This window comes from Neodiprion fabricii, chromosome 6 (assembly GCF_021155785.1).
Source record: "Neodiprion fabricii isolate iyNeoFabr1 chromosome 6, iyNeoFabr1.1, whole genome shotgun sequence".
NCBI lineage: Eukaryota > Metazoa > Arthropoda > Insecta > Hymenoptera > Diprionidae > Neodiprion > Neodiprion fabricii.
The window spans coordinates 4,287,097-4,308,851 of NC_060244.1; the positions used below are offsets into that span (position 1 = coordinate 4,287,097).

Consider the following 21,755-nt stretch of genomic DNA (forward strand, 5'->3'; position numbering starts at 1 on the left):
ATATGACATCGAGCGAAAAATGTGTTTATTTATATAACCAGCCAATGTCGAACAAACGATTCTGAAACTGCTGCGTAACGTGGGAATTGCTGGTCCTTGTATATCACCAAACAACAATGCTCACCGTATTCAATGATGAGTACTGTACTTTTGACTAACGCCTATCTCGTCGAACATACATTTACGCTATAATGTTGGTAAAATAAATATAATATATATTTCATGGGCATTTGAATCTGCGTAGAACAAATCCTTATCCTAAACGTATTGTAAAATTTCAGTAGTTTCAAAGACGAATCACAGTTGCCTGCAATTTTGATGATTGCTCGCCAACTTAAAAGCTGGCTTTCGAACTAGCAATTATCAGACTGCAAAGACAAAGACCTGACGAGATATACAGCGTATAGTCTAATTAGGGCATTCGGTGGTAAAAATTATCCGTTGCGCCGTGGACGAAAAATTTTCAAATGTATTGCAAGATATAAATCCTCTGATCAAATAGATTTCGTCCGATGTCTGAGGACAGCGAACTCTTTAATTTACACGTTTTTTCATTTCATGTAATTAATTTTTTAAACATGATTTTTCATTTCCATCCTACTTCTTTATTCTTCGTGTTAAATTTTTTTTCGAAAAAGTTACGTATTTGGCAATAAGGATTGATTGTTTGTCAGTATTTTTCGAATTTCGAAACGCAAGCATGTGCCGAACGCGTTCGAACGTTCCGGCAGAATTATTTGAATGTGACTACCCTGAACATAGCATCGCAATCATGTAGCAGCAGCGACGTTCACGCGTCAACTGTCAACGGGTATACCTATAAGAAGCATAAGCCAACGGTGCTGGTAACCTATAAAATGCAAAAGAGAAAATTTTTATAATCGCGTTGACATTTATTTCCTATTGAATGAAGGTAGATTAGTGACATATTTCCTCACAAGAATCATTGAAAGATTAACCTCGTAATCTGTTTTCAGATGGGACGTTTAGCAGAGGTAATATGAACAGCATTTTCTAAAACAGTTTACCGATTGCTGGATTTACATAGCGACGTTCAACGTCACTGAAACTGTAAAGTGATTCTATTCCTTAAAAATATTTCTGTATACAACGCTTCTTAGCGCTGCTGGGCATGAAAAGCGTTCAGTAAGCATTTATTTAAATTGGTCGATTTTCGTGGAAGTTTTCTCTCCGAAAGTTAATAAAACCTGCAGGCTAGAATGCAGGGCGAACTTGTTCTAACATTTCTCGCGTAACTGCTTGATTCGCGTACAATCGCTTACGATCTTACGAATTGCATGCAAATCAAGTCAGTGCCCTGGGAATAGGCACGATAAAAATAAATTCACGTTTAATTCGAGTACGATGTGATAAAGCGTTGCATGGAATAAACTCGTATTGCACTTGTCGAGCATATAGTTACCAGAAGTGAGTACACACACATGTGGTAGAAACAAGACTGCTCGCGTATACAGTTCATAGATTGTTAGATTTCGTGTGAAGAGTGATACTCTTTTGTAGTTACTCTTACATACGAGTAGAACCAGTGTTATTTTCCATAATCATTGTGTTGGGGAACAATATCGTTAATAGTTTAATATTTTCTACTTGCAGCTTGCCGGAGATGGGGAGTCTGGAGAAAAATCACGAACTTTTGTATTCCAGGACGAGGGTCATACTTTGGGAAATGCTCTTCGATCAATTATTGCTCAATAGTAAAAATTTTTCCGTCGCTAGTTTTATCCTTTGTTTCACTTTTTTCAGTATTGATATTATTTAAATTTCTTGTCCTAATTTACCCTTTATACATCTCTATATTCATGAATGTTTATTATGAATATCGAGTCCAAAACGATTTAATTACAACGTATTCTAATCCATTTGTAGTCCAGATGTTCAATTCTGTGGTTATACGGTGCCCCATCCTGCAGAGACTAAGATGCACTTCAGAATACAGGCAAAGTCTGGTCGTGCCGTTGATATATTGAGGAAGGGTTTAGAAGATCTGGAGAAAGCCTGCGAACATACTGCCAAAGCTTTTGATACCGCATGGCAGGCCTCCCGTTAAAATTCACATGAGTGACTTGTTTGGAGACAATTGTGAGATACAAGGGATGTTTGTATTATGAATCCTCTCTTATGACTTGGAGAAGTGAACCTGATTTGTCGTCAGTTTCAAATCAATTTTGTGTCTTTACTTAGAATAGATTGGCACAACAACAGAACGTGAATCTTGTATTTTATATCTTTGAATAAACAATAGAATTAAAAATATTCGGCGCTATTTAAATAACGTACCCCGTACATCTGTCTCAGCCTGCCGTAACACAAGTTTGTGATTTCACTAGAAACGAAAATCGGGATTTCCCACATAGACTGATCTATACGCATTGTGATAATAGAACCCTGTGAAAGATTTCTTTTAGCAGTTTTATTTGATATATGGTCACCTAAAATCAGTTTATAACAACGTAAACTTCTGCAGTAACTTGAACACTAATCAAAAATTATCGGCGGAGCGCAATTGTTATTTTTAAAATCCGTAGACATATAATGCAACAAGATCAGGATATTGAAACACTAGATTTTTGTCATATATAAACAGTGTAAAAGTCACTCATTGTGAAATGATAATGCATGATTTCATCAAGTCAAAATATACTCACTCTCTTGAAAAATATGAAACCTCTGCACTAATCAGAGTTACTTCCTACTATAAAAATTCTGTTAAAAGATAAAAAATAATAGCCACTGGTACGACTGTTTTGAATAAACACAGGGAACACTAAAGAAATGGGTATGCACCGAGTAATACTTTATTCACGGTTATACAGATTTTGTAGCATTTTATGTAATAAACGAAGCTTATTTATTGTGGAGCTTTTCCGCGCCCAAATCCTCCCCGGAATTCGAGATCACCAGTGCCAGCGCCGACATCCGCCTTTTTATCACCAGGTGCTGGCGGTCCGCCAGGACCTCGGCGATAACCGGCGCGGTCTTCGGCTGGACGCGAACCTTCGCTCCTAGGGCCAGCAGCAGGCCTAGGCCTTGCGGTTTCAGGTCTGACTTGCCTCTTCAATGTCGCAGGAACAATTTCTGGAGGGAGATGGAGATAAGCTCGCAGGTATTCGATGCCCTCGTTCGTCAGGTACCAGTAGAAGTGTCTCCAAGCAAACTGCTCGTTGACGAAACCTCGTGACTTCAAGGACTGAAATCATAATCATACGATACATAATGGTATAACGACATAAGCATTGGTATTCTAAAAAAGTTATTTTGTATGAAGTCATAATAATATAGAGCATTTTTTCACACGTCTCTGCGTCTTCCCATGTCGCTACATGACACACTTTACATATGCTAAATGTTGCAATTTCCTAATTTTTTTTTACCACAGTTTAAAAAATATGAGTAATTTTCAGAAAATTAGCAAGAGACTTGAAAACACAAATGCATGCCAGTGTACGTGGTCTGTTATAGAGCAAGTTAATGATGCACAGCTTTACAATGATATTTCTGTATACAATGGAACTAACAAAATCAAATGTTTTGTTTTTCAGAGCAGGTACACTCCGAGTGTATGTATGCTACCTGGTTTCGGGAATTCTCACTCTTACAGGTATTCCAACCAAAAAATATGACTAAACTGATATACCATTTAATGATAATACACTTTTAATAAATCACGCTACTTCTCATGTCTTCAAATAGTCAACTTATTTCATCTTTATGTTTGTATTCGCACTACACAGTGAATCTGCCAATTGGTTGTGTGGATTAACACTGTCCGCCAGCAGAATAATTGACAAGGGGCCAGTGAAATGTCGTGACGTTTACTTCCATTACCTGCATAGCTTTGATAACCTGCAAATTGGGTATGGTCTCAAGTTCGGGATGCTTGGGTGCGTGATAATCCTTTTTAGCCACCATTACTCCCTCCTTGAAGAGGTACTCGTAAATGGCGACACGATTTTTCTTGGGCATCAGCATTCTGTAAATCATCGAAAAGAGTATTTATTTCAATATCATAGTTTATTGCAGCTCTAGGTTAGGTTGTATTGGGTTAGGTTAAGCCAAGTTGCAACATGTCACGATCAATTGGGTTTAAAACAAGAATTCGCTTGATGATTATATGTGTCAAGTTTGAAATTTTTCCTGTCAAAATAACAAGATAACACATTTTTCTCGAGCCATATGAGATTCAATTGGATGAATTAAATTTGAATATCCACGCGACAATTGCGTGGCGAATACAAGATACATCCGACATGGACATTCTTCAACACAGCTCACAACACTAAATTCACGTAAATTATATCGCATCTGACTGCGTGAAATTACGACTACGAGATTTTTATGGCTTGTGGGTAAACTAATAATATATTAAGACTATGATTGCACGTTAAATATTGCGGATGCACGAGATATCTGTGGATTTGTTAGAAAATCAGACGTACTTCGGTGCTTCGTGTCGGACTTGTCACCGGAAAAAGAAGGCCACTATTCGCGCGTTCTTTACCGTGAATCATCGCTCGCTATATCGAGAGTTCGGATTTCTGCCACATGCAGCGCTGTGATATCGAAAGTGTTACGTCCGCGGCTCTAGTCCAAAGAGAAACCTTCTCTCTGTCTAGTCTCCATGGTCCGCGGGTTCGCCACTGGCTCGCCTATGGTCATAGCCGTAGTAAAGTCATTAGATCGTGTAAAATAATATCTAGCCGCGCGTAATTCAAATATGCCACACAATGATGGCGTTGATGATGGGTAATGAAAAGGCTATATTCGTGATGCAATGCATTTACTCTGCCTATAATAACTGTTATTACTACTTTTTTCATCATCCAACTGTCGCAGAACGGCAGCGTTATTAGCCGACCCGTTAACTGAAGGATATATCTTCAATCAACGGCTGACCATCGAAGGGCCTGGCCGCTTGAGTCTGGATTCGGCAGGAGAGATAAAGTGTGTATTTCTTGTATGAAATGTGAGAGCTAAAATCATTATACATCATATCATATCATCATACATCATACATCATACATCGTACATCATACATCATACATCGTACATCATACATCATCATACACAGTATCAAAATTCGAAACCATAGTTTGGATGTCGGATGTTCAGAAAGTGACGTCACCAATTCAAAATCAGCTAGCCGAATTTCTCAGTCTGGAAACAACCGCGCAGTAGAGCGGACGTATGAGAGACGCGCTCCGCAAATTTCGAGTACCGGGTTCTCAACCTCCCGGATCCCGTGCTTCGGGTCCGCTACGTATTTCGAGTACCGGGTTCTCAACCTCCCTCCCTCGCTCGGTGAAACTCGACTTCCAGGATAAGCGCTCCGCGGTTCCTGGTTCATGTTTACAATAAATTATTTCAATTCGTTTTTCGCGCAACCCCAAATTCGGTAGCTGTCAGTCCGCTAATAAAATTTCTCGACTTCCAGGATAAGCGCTCCGTGGTTCCTGGTTCATGTTTACAATAAATTATTTCAATTCGTTTTTCGCGCAACCCCAAATTCGGTAGCTGTCAGTCCGCTAATAAAATTTCTCGACTTCCAGGATAAGCGATCCGTGGTTCCTGGTTCAGGTTTACAATAAATTATTTCAATTTGTTTTTCGCGCAACCCCAAATTCGGTAGCTGTCAGTCCGCTAATAAAATTTCTGTACTTCGAGGATAAGCGCTCCGTGGTTCCTGGTTCACGTTTACAATAAATTATTTCAATTCGTTTTTCGCGCAACCCCGAATTCGGTAGCTGTCAGTCCGCTAATAAAATTTCTCGACTTCCAGGATAAGCGATCCGTGGTTCCTGGTTCACGTTTACAATAAATTATTTCAATTCGTTTTTCGCGCAACCCCAAATTCGGTAGCTGTCAGTCCGCTAATAAAATTTCTCGACTTCCAGGATAAGCGATCCGTGGTTCCTGGTTCACGTTTACAATAAATTATTTCAATTCGTTTTTCGCGCAACCCCGAATTCGGTAGCTGTCAGTCCGCTAATAAAATTTCTGTACTTCCAGGATAAGCGCTCCGTGGTTCCTGGTTCACGTTTACAATAAATTATTTCAATTCGTTTTTCGCGCAACCCCGAATTCGGTAGCTGTCAGTCCGCTAATAAAATTTCTCGACTTCCAGGATAAGCGATCCGTGGTTCCTGGTTCACGTTTACAATAAATTATTTCAATTCGTTTTTCGCGCAACCCCAAATTCGGTAGCTGTCAGTCCGCTAATAAAATTTCTCGACTTCCAGGATAAGCGCTCCGTGGTTCCTGGTTCACGTTTACAATAAATTATTTCAATTCGTTTTTCGCGCAACCCCGAATTCGGTAGCTGTCAGTCCGCGAATAAAATTTCTCGACTTCCAGGATAAGCGATCCGTGGTTCCTGGTTCACGTTTACAATAAATTATTTCAATTCGTTTTTCGCGCAACCCCGAATTCGGTAGCTGTCAGTACGCTAATAAAATTTCTCGACTTCCAGGATAAGCGATCCGTGGTTCCTGGTTCACGTTTACAATAAATTATTTCAATTCGTTTTTCGCGCAACCCCGAATTCGGTAGCTGTCAGTCCGCTAATAAAATTTCTGTACTTCCAGGATAAGCGCTCCGTGGTTCCTGGTTCACGTTTACAATAAATTATTTCAATTCGTTTTTCGCGCAACCCCGAATTCGGTAGCTGTCAGTCCGCTAATAAAATTTCTCGACTTCCAGGATAAGCGATCCGTGGTTCCTGGTTCACGTTTACAATAAATTATTTCAATTCGTTTTTCGCGCAACCCCGAATTCGGTAGCTGTCAGTCCGCGAATAAAATTTCTCGACTTCCAGGATAAGCGATCCGTGGTTCCTGGTTCACGTTTACAATAAATTATTTCAATTCGTTTTTCGCGCAACCCCAAATTCGGTAGCTGTCAGTCCGCTAATAAAATTTCTCGACTTCCAGGATAAGCGATCCGTGGTTCCTGGTTCAGGTTTACAATAAATTATTTCAATTTGTTTTTCGCGCAACCCCAAATTCGGTAGCTGTCAGTCCGCTAATAAAATTTCTGTACTTCCAGGATAAGCGCTCCGTGGTTCCTGGTTCACGTTTACAATAAATTATTTCAATTCGTTTTTCGCGCAACCCCGAATTCGGTAGCTGTCAGTCCGCTAATAAAATTTCTGTACTTCCAGGATAAGCGCTCCGTGGTTCCTGGTTCACGTTTACAATAAATTATTTCAATTCGTTTTTCGCGCAACCCCAAATTCGGTGGCTGTCTGTCCGCTAATAAAATTTCTCGACTTCGAGGATAAACGCTCCGTGGTTCGTGGTTCACGTTTACAACAAATTATTTCAATTCGTTTTTCGCGCAACCCCGAATTCGGTAGCTGTCAGTCCGCTAATAAAATTTCTCGACTTCCAGGATAAGCGATCCGTGGCTCCTGGTTCACGTTTACAATAAATTATTTCAATTCGTTTTTCGCGCAACCCCGAATTCGGTAGCTGTCAGTCCGCTAATAAAATTTCTCGACTTCCAGGATAAGCGATCCGTGGTTCCTGGTTCACGTTTACAATAAATTATTTCAATTCGTTTTTCGCGCAACCCCGAATTCGGTAGCTGTCAGTCCGCTAATAAAATTTCTCGACTTCCAGGATAAGCGATCCGTGGTTCCTGGTTCACGTTTACAATAAATTATTTCAATTCGTTTTTCGCGCAACCCCGAATTCGGTAGCTGTCAGTCCGCGAATAAAATTTCTCGACTTCCAGGATAAGCGATCCGTGGTTCCTGGTTCACGTTTACAATAAATTATTTCAATTCGTTTTTCGCGCAACCCCAAATTCGGTAGCTGTCAGTCCGCTAATAAAATTTCTCGACTTCCAGGATAAGCGATCCGTGGTTCCTGGTTCAGGTTTACAATAAATTATTTCAATTTGTTTTTCGCGCAACCCCAAATTCGGTAGCTGTCAGTCCGCTAATAAAATTTCTGTACTTCCAGGATAAGCGCTCCGTGGTTCCTGGTTCACGTTTACAATAAATTATTTCAATTCGTTTTTCGCGCAACCCCGAATTCGGTAGCTGTCAGTCCGCTAATAAAATTTCTCGACTTCCAGGATAAGCGATCCGTGGCTCCTGGTTCACGTTTACAATAAATTATTTCAATTCGTTTTTCGCGCAACCCCGAATTCGGTAGCTGTCAGTCCGCTAATAAAATTTCTCGACTTCCAGGATAAGCGATCCGTGGTTCCTGGTTCACGTTTACAATAAATTATTTCAATTCGTTTTTCGCGCAACCCCGAATTCGGTAGCTGTCAGTCCGCTAATAAAATTTCTCGACTTCCAGGATAAGCGATCCGTGGCTCCTGGTTCACGTTTACAATAAATTATTTCAATTCGTTTTTCGCGCAACCCCGAATTCGGTAGCTGTCAGTCCGCTAATAAAATTTCTCGACTTCCAGGATAAGCGATCCGTGGCTCCTGGTTCACGTTTACAATAAATTATTTCAATTCGTTTTTCGCGCAACCCCGAATTCGGTACCTGTCAGTCCGCTAATAAAATTTCTCGACTTCCAGGATAAGCGATCCGTGGCTCCTGGTTCACGTTTACAATAAATTATTTCAATTCGTTTTTCGCGCAACCCCGAATTCGGTAGCTGTCAGTCCGCTAATAAAATTTCTCGACTTCCAGGATAAGCGATCCGTGGCTCCTGGTTCACGTTTACAATAAATTATTTCAATTCGTTTTTCGCGCAACCCCGAATTCGGTAGCTGTCAGTCCGCTAATAAAATTTCTCGACTTCCAGGATAAGCGATCCGTGGCTCCTGGTTCACGTTTACAATAAATTATTTCAATTCGTTTTTCGCGCAACCCCGAATTCGGTAGCTGTCAGTCCGCTAATAAAATTTCTCGACTTCGAGGATAAACGCTCCGTGGTTCGTGGTTCATGTTTACAACAAATTATTTCAATTCGTTTTTCGCGCAACCCCAAATTCGGTAGCTGTCAGTACGCTAATAAAATTTCTATAACTTTATCATCTTCTCATAATCTTTCTGGTAGATTATATCGATAAAAATATTATATTAAACCTTACACATTATTTTTGATTTGTTCTCATGCTGAAAATATTTATTACTATTCAAGGTATAACCTGAGGTGGTTGAAGGTGGTCGGAGGTGGACGAGGAGGAGGACGAGGAGGACGAGGATTTGTGCTGGGTGAGTAAAACACTTTTATAATATTTGATGGCAATTGTAATTATATTTCATCTGAAATATTACAAACTTGTCACGTTTACAATAAATTATTTCAATTCATTTTTCGTGCAAGCACATATTCAGTAGCTATGAATAATCTTATACAATTTATTATATTATTAATTATTCAATTAATATTCTTATAATATTTGTAATTGTAATTACATTTCATCTGATATATTACAAACTTGTCACGTTTACAATAAATTATTTCAATTCATTTTTCGTGCAAGCACATATTCAGTAGCTATGAATAATCTTATAAAATTTATTATATTATCAATTAATTGATTAATTACAGTAATCCTTACACAATATTTTTGATGTGTTCCTATACTAAAAGTATTCATTACTATTCCAGGTATTAGTCGAGGTGATCGAAGATGGACGAGGAGGAGGACCAGGTGGACGAGGAGGAGGACGAGGTGGACGAGGAGGAGGCGGGGTGGGTCGTGGGAGAGGACCTCTCCTCTCCTCAGAGGAGAGGAGGGGGAGGGGTGGGTCGTGGGAGAGGACCTCTCCTCTCCTCAGAGGAGAGGAGGGGGAGGGGCAGGGAAGGGGAGAGGTGGGCGGGGGGGGGGGGGGGGGGGGGGGGGAGGGAAGGGATGGGAAGGGTGGGGAGAGGGAGGGCGGGAGGGTGGGAGGGCGGGCGGGCGGGCGGGAGGGTGGGAGGGCGGGCGGGCGGGCGGGAGGGAGGGAGGGAGGGCGGGCGGGCTGGCGTGTAGGGGGGCGGTACTGCTCTATTAACTCTGACAGGCTCGCATCGATATCCGTCCTCCACTCTCTCCCTCCCGCCCACCCTCCCTCCCTCCCTCCCGCCCGCCCACCCGCCCTCCCGCCCTCCCCCTCCCCTTCCCTTCCCCCTCCCCGCCCGCCACTCCCCCTTCCCTGCCCCTCCCCCTCCTCTCCTCTGAGGAGAGGAGAGGTCCTCTCCCACGACCCACCCCTCCCCCTCCTCTCCTCTGAGGAGAGGAGAGGTCCTCTCCCACGACCCACCCCGCCTCCTCCTCGTCCACCTCGTCCTCCTCCTCGTCCACCTGGTCCTCCTCCTCGTCCATCTTCGATCACCTCGACTAATACCTGGAATAGTAATGAATACTTTTAGTATAGGAACACATCAAAAATATTGTGTAAGGATTACTGTAATTAATCAATTAATTGATAATATAATAAATTTTATAAGATTATTCATAGCTACTGAATATGTGCTTGCACGAAAAATGAATTGAAATAATTTATTGTAAACGTGACAAGTTTGTAATATATCAGATGAAATGTAATTACAATTACAAATATTATAAGAATATTAATTGAATAATTAATAATATAATAAATTGTATAAGATTATTCATAGCTACTGAATATGTGCTTGCACGAAAAATGAATTGAAATAATTTATTGTAAACGTGACAAGTTTGTAATATTTCAGATGAAATATAATTACAATTGCCATCAAATATTATAAAAGTGTTTTACTCACCCAGCACAAATCCTCGTCCTCCTCGTCCTCCTCCTCGTCCACCTCCGACCACCTTCAACCACCTCAGGTTATACCTTGAATAGTAATAAATATTTTTAGCATGAGAACAAATCAAAAATAATGTGTAAGGTTTAATATAATATTTTTATCGATATAATCTACCAGAAAGATTATGAGAAGATGATAAAGTTATAGAAATTTTATTAGCGGACAGACAGCCACCGAATTTGGGGTTGCGCGAAAAACGAATTGAAATAATTTGTTGTAAACATGAACCACGAACCACGGAGCGTTTATCCTCGAAGTCGAGAAATTTTATTAGCGGACTGACAGCTACCGAATTTGGGGTTGCGCGAAAAACGAATTGAAATAATTTATTGTAAACATGAACCAGGAACCACGGAGCGTTTATCCTCGAAGTCGAGAAATTTTATTAGTGGACTGACAGCCACCGAATTTGGGGTTGCGCGAAAAACGAATTGAAATAATTTATTGTAAACATGAACCAGGAACCACGGAGCGTTTATCCTCGAAGTCGAGAAATTTTATTAGTGGACTGACAGCCACCGAATTTGGGGTTGCGCGAAAAACGAATTGAAATAATTTATTGTAAACATGAACCAGGAACCACGGAGCGTTTATCCTCGAAGTCGAGAAATTTTATTAGTGGACTGACAGCCACCGAATTTGGGGTTGCGCGAAAAACGAATTGAAATAATTTATTGTAAACGTGAACCAGGAGCCACGGATCGCTTATCCTGGAAGTCGAGAAATTTTATTAGCGGACTGACAGCTACCGAATTCGGGGTTGCGCGAAAAACGAATTGAAATAATTTGTTGTAAACATGAACCACGAACCACGGAGCGTTTATCCTCGAAGTCGAGAAATTTTATTAGCGGACAGACAGCCACCGAATTTGGGGTTGCGCGAAAAACGAATTGAAATAATTTATTGTAAACGTGAACCACGAACCACGGAGCGTTTATCCTCGAAGTCGAGAAATTTTATTAGCGGACTGACAGCTACCGAATTTGGGGTTGCGCGAAAAACGAATTGAAATAATTTGTTGTAAACATGAACCACGAACCACGGAGCGTTTATCCTCGAAGTCGAGAAATTTTATTAGCGGACTGACAGCTACCGAATTTGGGGTTGCGCGAAAAACGAATTGAAATAATTTATTGTAAACATGAACCAGGAACCACGGAGCGTTTATCCTCGAAGTCGAGAAATTTTATTAGTGGACTGACAGCTACCGAATTTGGGGTTGCGCGAAAAACGAATTGAAATAATTTATTGTAAACGTGAACCAGGAGCCACGGATCGCTTATCCTGGAAGTCGAGAAATTTTATTAGCGGACTGACAGCTACCGAATTCGGGGTTGCGCGAAAAACGAATTGAAATAATTTATTGTAAACATGAACCACGAACCACGGAGCGTTTATCCTCGAAGTCGAGAAATTTTATTAGCGGACAGACAGCCACCGAATTTGGGGTTGCGCGAAAAACGAATTGAAATAATTTATTGTAAACGTGAACCACGAACCACGGAGCGTTTATCCTCGAAGTCGAGAAATTTTATTAGCGGACAGACAGCCACCGAATTTGGGGTTGCGCGAAAAACGAATTGAAATAATTTATTGTAAACATGAACCAGGAACCACGGAGCGTTTATCCTCGAAGTCGAGAAATTTTATTAGTGGACTGACAGCCACCGAATTTGGGGTTGCGCGAAAAACGAATTGAAATAATTTATTGTAAACATGAACCAGGAACCACGGAGCGTTTATCCTCGAAGTCGAGAAATTTTATTAGCGGACTGACAGCTACCGAATTCGGGGTTGCGCGAAAAACGAATTGAAATAATTTATTGTAAACGTGAACCACGAACCACGGAGCGTTTATCCTCGAAGTCGAGAAATTTTATTAGCGGACTGACAGCTACCGAATTTGGGGTTGCGCGAAAAACGAATTGAAATAATTTGTTGTAAACATGAACCACGAACCACGGAGCGTTTATCCTCGAAGTCGAGAAATTTTATTAGCGGACTGACAGCTACCGAATTTGGGGTTGCGCGAAAAACGAATTGAAATAATTTATTGTAAACATGAACCAGGAACCACGGAGCGTTTATCCTCGAAGTCGAGAAATTTTATTAGTGGACTGACAGCCACCGAATTTGGGGTTGCGCGAAAAACGAATTGAAATAATTTATTGTAAACATGAACCAGGAACCACGGAGCGTTTATCCTCGAAGTCGAGAAATTTTATTAGCGGACTGACAGCTACCGAATTCGGGGTTGCGCGAAAAACGAATTGAAATAATTTGTTGTAAACATGAACCACGAACCACGGAGCGTTTATCCTCGAAGTCGAGAAATTTTATTAGCGGACAGACAGCCACCGAATTTGGGGTTGCGCGAAAAACGAATTGAAATAATTTATTGTAAACGTGAACCACGAACCACGGAGCGTTTATCCTCGAAGTCGAGAAATTTTATTAGCGGACTGACAGCTACCGAATTTGGGGTTGCGCGAAAAACGAATTGAAATAATTTGTTGTAAACATGAACCACGAACCACGGAGCGTTTATCCTCGAAGTCGAGAAATTTTATTAGCGGACTGACAGCTACCGAATTTGGGGTTGCGCGAAAAACGAATTGAAATAATTTATTGTAAACATGAACCAGGAACCACGGAGCGTTTATCCTCGAAGTCGAGAAATTTTATTAGTGGACTGACAGCTACCGAATTTGGGGTTGCGCGAAAAACGAATTGAAATAATTTATTGTAAACGTGAACCAGGAGCCACGGATCGCTTATCCTGGAAGTCGAGAAATTTTATTAGCGGACTGACAGCTACCGAATTCGGGGTTGCGCGAAAAACGAATTGAAATAATTTATTGTAAACATGAACCACGAACCACGGAGCGTTTATCCTCGAAGTCGAGAAATTTTATTAGCGGACAGACAGCCACCGAATTTGGGGTTGCGCGAAAAACGAATTGAAATAATTTATTGTAAACGTGAACCACGAACCACGGAGCGTTTATCCTCGAAGTCGAGAAATTTTATTAGCGGACAGACAGCCACCGAATTTGGGGTTGCGCGAAAAACGAATTGAAATAATTTATTGTAAACATGAACCAGGAACCACGGAGCGTTTATCCTCGAAGTCGAGAAATTTTATTAGTGGACTGACAGCCACCGAATTTGGGGTTGCGCGAAAAACGAATTGAAATAATTTATTGTAAACATGAACCAGGAACCACGGAGCGTTTATCCTCGAAGTCGAGAAATTTTATTAGCGGACTGACAGCTACCGAATTCGGGGTTGCGCGAAAAACGAATTGAAATAATTTATTGTAAACGTGAACCACGAACCACGGAGCGTTTATCCTCGAAGTCGAGAAATTTTATTAGCGGACTGACAGCTACCGAATTTGGGGTTGCGCGAAAAACGAATTGAAATAATTTGTTGTAAACATGAACCACGAACCACGGAGCGTTTATCCTCGAAGTCGAGAAATTTTATTAGCGGACTGACAGCTACCGAATTTGGGGTTGCGCGAAAAACGAATTGAAATAATTTATTGTAAACATGAACCAGGAACCACGGAGCGTTTATCCTCGAAGTCGAGAAATTTTATTAGTGGACTGACAGCCACCGAATTTGGGGTTGCGCGAAAAACGAATTGAAATAATTTATTGTAAACATGAACCAGGAACCACGGAGCGTTTATCCTCGAAGTCGAGAAATTTTATTAGTGGACTGACAGCCACCGAATTTGGGGTTGCGCGAAAAACGAATTGAAATAATTTATTGTAAACGTGAACCAGGAGCCACGGATCGCTTATCCTGGAAGTCGAGAAATTTTATTAGCGGACTGACAGCTACCGAATTCGGGGTTGCGCGAAAAACGAATTGAAATAATTTGTTGTAAACATGAACCACGAACCACGGAGCGTTTATCCTCGAAGTCGAGAAATTTTATTAGCGGACAGACAGCCACCGAATTTGGGGTTGCGCGAAAAACGAATTGAAATAATTTATTGTAAACGTGAACCACGAACCACGGAGCGTTTATCCTCGAAGTCGAGAAATTTTATTAGTGGACTGACAGCTACCGAATTTGGGGTTGCGCGAAAAACGAATTGAAATAATTTATTGTAAACGTGAACCAGGAGCCACGGATCGCTTATCCTGGAAGTCGAGAAATTTTATTAGCGGACTGACAGCTACCGAATTCGGGGTTGCGCGAAAAACGAATTGAAATAATTTATTGTAAACATGAACCACGAACCACGGAGCGTTTATCCTCGAAGTCGAGAAATTTTATTAGCGGACAGACAGCCACCGAATTTGGGGTTGCGCGAAAAACGAATTGAAATAATTTATTGTAAACGTGAACCACGAACCACGGAGCGTTTATCCTCGAAGTCGAGAAATTTTATTAGCGGACAGACAGCCACCGAATTTGGGGTTGCGCGAAAAACGAATTGAAATAATTTATTGTAAACATGAACCAGGAACCACGGAGCGTTTATCCTCGAAGTCGAGAAATTTTATTAGTGGACTGACAGCCACCGAATTTGGGGTTGCGCGAAAAACGAATTGAAATAATTTATTGTAAACATGAACCAGGAACCACGGAGCGTTTATCCTCGAAGTCGAGAAATTTTATTAGTGGACTGACAGCTACCGAATTCGGGGTTGCGCGAAAAACGAATTGAAATAATTTATTGTAAACGTGAACCAGGAACCACGGAGCGCTTATCCTGGAAGTCGAGTTTCACCGCGTAGCGGACCCGAAGCGCGGGATCCGGGAGGTTGAGAACCCGGTACTCGAAATTTGCGGAGCGCGACTCTCATACGTCCGCTCTACTGCGCGGTTGTTTCCCGACTGAGGAATTCGGCTAGCTGATTTTGAATTGGTGACGTCACTTTCCGAACATCCGACAAACTATGGTTTTGAACTTTGATACTATGTATGATGATGTATGATGTACGATGTATGATGTATGATGTATGATGATATGATATGGTGTATAATGCTATTAGTTTTAACGTTTCATACAAGAAATACACACTTCGTCTCTCCTGCCGATTCCAGACTCAAGCGGCCAGTCCCTTCGATGGTCAGCCGTTGACTGAAGATATATTCTTCAGTGAACGGGTCGGCTAATAACGCTGCCGTTCTGGGACAGTTGGATGATGAAAGATTTCGCTCGTATCTTTCAAATGTGTGTTAAAATACACTCGAAGTGTTAAGAAGCGTCGTTCTTTCTCTCCCTATCACCTTTTAAGGTCTTTAAATCACCACACAGCGTTAAATACCGTCTCATATACGAAGTATCAATTTCATCTCGTTCAAAATTAGCGCATCCGTGATGTATTCCAGTTACTCTGAATTTTTTTCCATCCGAATACTTTTCGAAAAACGATTCTGCTCCTCCACCCAACGCAGATACTTCACTTCCGACCAGCTAAAACAGCGTTTCGATTCTATGCCTATGAAAATTCAAGATCGAGAGAGCAAATGAAAAGTTGTTGGAATAATTATGAATACTAATGTTATGGAATACATCGAGCGCGCGTCGAATAGAATCCCATTTCGAAATGAATAATTCTTCTCTTTTCATATCATAGCTAATCTAGTAATATCGGTAAATACGATGGTTGGAGGTGTTCGGAAATGGTAGGACATTTCGAAATTTAAAGTCGACGATGATCCGGTGCATCAATTTTATCGTTACAGATTTTCGTTTCCCATGAGGCATAGAGTATTCAACAACGATAATGGAGTCCTTAAAATTCATCATTCATCTCTGTCTGGAAAGCTAATTCGCAAGGCGTGGTATTCTAGATATGTCAAAACTAAGCTAGCGGCACGTGTTTGCATTGTTAGAAAAATACCCGTACTCTACATACACTGTTTCTAATCTTTTGCTACATTTGGTTTAATTCCCATGCTTCCACAACACGAATAGTCGGAAATGTTTTTGATTATCCATAATAAAATAAAAGAAGTAACAAAGCTTAAATTTATTGTTAAAGCTCTAATGAATACATCAAACTGCGGTCGAATTCATTTATTATTTGCACATGACCTCTGTACATTTGATAAATTATTTCTAAATACATTGAAACATATGTATTTATAATGAAATACCATGCAATGGGCTGTGTAGACTATAAAATATAATTTCTATCAAATAGCTGCTTTTATGTCAACAGGGCTTTGAGACTCAGTTCAGATCGTCCTCCTCCTTGTCCACCTCCGACCACCTCCAACAATCGCCAACCACCTCGAACAACCACCGATAACCATCTCGGGTTGTACCTGGAATAGCAATAAATATTTTCAGTATAAGAACACATCAAAAACATTGTGTAAGAATTATTGTATTGTTTTTATTGACGCATTTTACCAAGAAGATTAGGAGAAAATGATAAATAATTGCAGAAATTTTATTAACGCACTGACAGCTACTGAATTTGGGCTTACGCGAAAAATGAATTGAAATAATGTATTGTAAACATGAAATAGGAACCCCGGAGCGCTTGTCCTGAAAGTCGAGCTCCACCAGGCAGCGGGCATGGAGTGCAGGAACCGCGGAGCGCTTGTCCTGGAACGCGAGTTGCACCAGGAAAGGGACCCGGAGTGGAGGAACCACGGAGGTAGAGAACCCGGTACTCGAAATTTGCGGAGCGCGATTCTCGTACGTCCTCTCTACTGCGCGGATGTTTCCAGACTGAGGAATTCGGCTAGCTGATTTTAGATCGATGACGTCAAGAGAAAAAAAAATGTTGGGTGACGTCACTTTCTGAACATCCGAACATCCAAACTTTGGTTTCGAACTTCAATGCTATGTATGTGGTGTATGATGATTGTAGTTTTCACATTTCATACAAGAAATACGCACTTTATCTTTCCTGCCGATTCCAGACTCAAGCGGCCAGGCCCTTCGATAGTCAGCCGTTGACTAAAGATATATTCTTCAGTTAAAGGGTCAAGTAATAACGCTGCCGTTCTGCGACAGTTGGATGATAAAAAATTTTGCTCGTACTTTACAAATGTGTGTTAAAATACACTTGAAGTTTTAAGAAACTTCGTTCCGGCTCTCCCTATCACCTTATTAGGTCTTTAAATCACTACGCTACGTTAAATACTCTCTCATATACGGAGCATCCATTTTATCTCGATCAAAATTAGCGCATCCGTTATGTATTGCAGTTACTCTTAATTTTTTTCCATCCGAAGAATTTTCGAGCAACAATTCTGCTTCTCTACCCAACGTAGATACTTCACTTGCGACTAGCTAAAACAGCGTTTCGATTCTATGCCTACGAAAATTCAAGATCGAGAGAGCATATGAAAAGTTTTCGGAATAATTATGAATATTAATGTTATGGAATACATCGAGCGCGTGTCGAATAGAATCCCATTTCAAAATGAATAATTCTTCTTGTATCATATTATAGCCGTATTATTGTAGATAATCTAGTTTGTCTCCTGGAAAATTATGAAATTTGTAGTATGCATCACGCAATAATGGTAAATGGATCATATAGGTATAGTAATATCGTATATGGACCGCATATACTTTTTGGTCTCTGCATCATTATTAAATATGATCTATTATTATTTATGATCTATGTATTCATTCTTCTCTCAGGCACCTATATTTCAATTGAAGTACTGTTTTTCTACGAATTTTGGAAGAGATTTATTCTTATTATTAATTTCTTGTATCGCCGACAAGTCGGGAAGCACACACAGGATAAGTACTGGCTTGGGCTTACCTTTGCGAAGACTGTGTTACTCGGAAGGTGAATGCAGCCAGCATCATGTCGAAATCGGTAACTCTCTGATGTTCTGCAATAAGTTCTCAACTCTACCACAGAGATCATAGAGATCAGTGACTCTACCATTGGAAAATCGCAGGGAGCGCAAGCGCACGACGATTTCCGGTTGTCACACTAAAGCCCACTAAGGCAACTGTTTTTACATTCCGTAGTCAACGTAGAAGGTGTTTAGAGGTGGTTGGCGGTGATAGGAGGAGGTCGAGGAGAACGTGGAAGACGAGGGCGACGAGGGGGTCGACGGGGGTGGTCAAGGAGGACGAAGATGGTTGGTGGTGGTTGGAGTGGTTGGAAATGGTAGGAGGTGGTAGGCGCTGGTAGGGGGTGGTAGAAGGTGGTCGGTGATGGTCGGAGGTGGTAGGGAGAGGTAGGTGTTCGGAAATGGTAGGAGGTGGTCAGAGCTGGTAGGAAGTTGCAGGAGGTGGTTGGCGGCCGTAGGCGTTGGCAGGTGGCGGCGGGGGTGGTAGGAGTCGGACGGAGATTGTACGAGGTGTTTCAAGGGGGTAGGAGATGGTAGGTGCTGTTTGGAGGTGGTCGGAGGTGGTTGACGGTGGTTGGTGATGCTCGGAGGTAGTTGGGGGTGGTTGGTAATGCTCGGAGGTAGTTGGGGGTGGTTGGTAATGCTCGGACGTAGTTGGGGGTAGTTGGCGGTGGACGCGGTCACGCTTTTTCTCACGTGGGTGATCGAGCTGATCGACATTTCTTGCAGTTGACAAGTAGTTTTACGTACTCACTTTGTACCAACTCAATCTCAAGCTTTCATACCGACACTACTTTGGCTGGTACGAATGTCGGTGCAAGCTCGTTGGGTAGAGTCGATAGAGCAGAACCCTCTTACGCTCCCAGGCCCACCTGTGCCCACTTGCCTGCCGAAAACTGGTGACAAAAATTTACCCAGGAGTGTGTCTTTATGTTCTTCAAACAACGTACTACATTTTTCAACGATTAATTTATACCGTGTCCTTATTCGGCTGCAATATTTGCAATTTATTAAAGAAATTTTGTATTGTTTTCGACATAATTTTACAAGTAAACTGCTATTATCTTTAATAGTAGTACGAGAAAATACTTTTATAATCCACGGCATCACGAATCGTATGTATTTAGCAGGTGTTCTCACTTTTCATAGAGCACAATTCAATATTGTTGTACAATAATTCTTGGATGCGACAGCACCTTGTCTTATGAACAGGATTTTTCCTTCAAATATTAGGCACGTGAAATACGAAACTGCCGATCTGATACAGATTTATTAAAAAATATAGTAGTTTCAATTAATTTCACTTGATTCTTAAGATATTATTATTATAAATTAATATCCTAAGCGCGCACCCTTCGTTGTGGCTCATTTTCCACTTCGTATTCAATTTCCACTCTCGGCCTTTTCTTGCTCTTTTTCCCAGGTTTTGATGATTTCGATGGTTTAGTGTTTTTGGTGAATTTCTTACTAGTGGAAGGTACGCCATCCTAAAATAAGCATAATTATCATATAACTATCAGTAAATTGACCCAGTTTTGACTTTATGAACTCAAGTAGGTCAGACAATCCGAAAATTAGTTTACCAGGATGAAAAAAGATAAAACATGTATACCTCAATATCTGATGCATCTGATTCAAAACTGTCGGAAAGTTGCACCTCCTCTCTGCGTCCAGAATCGCTATCTTCATTCTGGAATATAATTTATTGACTTACTTGAACAACTGTGTTCTGAACGTAAAATCAAAAACATGATTTATTATGTAATTCAATTTTCAAACTTATGATCGATTTTCACCTGAGAAGCTTCGTGTACATCAATATCATCATCATCGTCGTCATCGTCGTCATCACTGTCAGCGACAACGAATTCTTGATTATTTTCCTCAGCTTCCAATTCCATTTCAACTTCCTTTTCAATTTCTTCTTCTTTTTCCTGTTCATAAGATTATTATAAGAATAATTAAAGTCTATATGAGAAATGAAATGGTGACAGGTCTTGTGAGTCTCTAATCTAAGCAGTATGACATGTCACTTTCTGAGAATTTTAAGTTTTCATTTGACCCAATATGAGAAATACTAGACAACTTGTTCACACTGACCTCTTCTTCACTTTCGGCCTCGCTTTCTCCTTCAACTTCAACTTCTTCAACAGCTTTCTCAAAAACTTTTTGAGGAAAGTTGTAGATGTCGTTATACTAGAAAGACAAGAATAGTAAAAGCAACGGCCCCATTATTATTTGAAAATAACAATTTCAGAGTTAAATAATATAGAAAACACATTTTGATGATTTCATTTACCATTCCTTGTTTCAATCTCTCCATAAGCTGTTTCTCAATTGCTGTATCTAACTTCGCTGCAATGAGAGCTTTTTCTTCTCTACGTCTTTCTCTTCTCTCTATTTTTCTTTGCAGGGGTATAAGCTTCTTTTGCCTCCTCAGCCTCAGTTTTCTCATTCTAATAAGATACTGAGTGATTTTGACAAACCTCTGCTTACATTTAGCCTTAATAAATCCAGGCCAATAGATTAGGTTTTCATTGATCTGATATATTGCTTTTTCAAAGTTTCTGGACAATTTGACTTTCTCCCACATATTGGTAGGAAATGCAACCCTGTAAAAGCAATAAAAACAACCATTAGTATCGCGATAAAATATTTACTAAGAAAAATGTAAACACTATGCTTACCTCTCCGCTGTTCTCATATACAAATAAATTATCCCATTTTCTTCTCGTACAGTCGCGTACTGGCTATTTGCAAGCGGGCAAGATGCACGGCTACAAAGTCCAGTCAGGTTGTATTCATTTCTACAAAACCTCTGACTTTTCGTGCTGAAAATTAACAATGTCGTCAATTACTAAGGATAAATGTTGATTCGTTCCAACTAGGTATTTGTTGATTCCACTTACTTGACTTTGAAGGAACAGAACGATTTGTTTATAATACTCCAGACAACCTAAAACATATTTTAGGTTAGTTTTGTTTCCATTTGAGAAACATCGTCTAACAGATTTAACCGTGTATCTTTACTCACGTCGTCGTGTTGCATTTTAGCTGAACTGCAATATCAAACGATCTATAATAATTAAATTTAACACTTGCGAAATGGCACATCAAATGCCGAACACAGCACGTGGGCTCCAGCGTACTTCTGAAAGAAAAGTTGTACAGGTTACCCGAGAGCC

The 21,755-nt window shown here is 40.6% G+C and overlaps 4 protein-coding genes across 5 annotated transcripts; 1 reads left to right on the plus strand and 3 right to left on the minus strand.

Annotated features, from left to right (window-relative positions):
- Window positions 1–710: 710 nt before the first annotated feature.
- LOC124184179 (probable DNA-directed RNA polymerases I and III subunit RPAC2) lies at window positions 711–2,225 on the plus strand. 2 transcript variants are annotated; one of them, XM_046573581.1, is made up of 4 exons: window positions 711–845; window positions 978–995; window positions 1,615–1,715; window positions 1,888–2,225. In XM_046573581.1, exons 2-4 carry the CDS (start codon window positions 978–980, stop codon window positions 2,066–2,068), a joined length of 300 nt encoding a protein of 99 aa, XP_046429537.1. In that variant the 5' UTR covers window positions 711–845; the 3' UTR covers window positions 2,069–2,225. The 2 variants fall into 2 exon arrangements, with proteins under 2 accessions (XP_046429537.1, XP_046429536.1); XM_046573580.1 differs by having other exon boundaries at window positions 721–913.
- Window positions 2,226–2,798: 573 nt separating this feature from the next.
- Window positions 2,799–4,613, minus strand: LOC124184178 (40S ribosomal protein S10). Its single transcript, XM_046573579.1, has 3 exons — window positions 4,458–4,613; window positions 3,847–3,991; window positions 2,799–3,208 (listed from the first exon to the last, which is right to left on the minus strand). Exons 2-3 carry the CDS (start codon window positions 3,988–3,990, stop codon window positions 2,870–2,872), a joined length of 483 nt encoding a protein of 160 aa, XP_046429535.1. The 5' UTR covers window position 3,991; window positions 4,458–4,613; the 3' UTR covers window positions 2,799–2,869.
- Window positions 4,614–18,840: 14,227 nt separating this feature from the next.
- Window positions 18,841–19,290, minus strand: LOC124184807 (protein TRACHEARY ELEMENT DIFFERENTIATION-RELATED 7A-like). Its single transcript, XM_046574910.1, has one exon. It carries the CDS (start codon window positions 19,288–19,290, stop codon window positions 18,841–18,843), a length of 450 nt encoding a protein of 149 aa, XP_046430866.1.
- Window positions 19,291–19,813: 523 nt separating this feature from the next.
- LOC124184295 (protein MAK16 homolog A) lies at window positions 19,814–21,752 on the minus strand. The gene is made up of 8 exons (XM_046573834.1): window positions 21,605–21,752; window positions 21,480–21,526; window positions 21,258–21,401; window positions 20,870–21,182; window positions 20,671–20,766; window positions 20,367–20,504; window positions 20,183–20,260; window positions 19,814–20,057 (listed from the first exon to the last, which is right to left on the minus strand). The coding sequence occupies exons 1-8, from the start codon at window positions 21,617–21,619 to the stop codon at window positions 19,911–19,913; spliced, it is 978 nt and encodes a 325-aa protein (XP_046429790.1). The 5' UTR covers window positions 21,620–21,752; the 3' UTR covers window positions 19,814–19,910.
- Window positions 21,753–21,755: the final 3 nt, after the last annotated feature.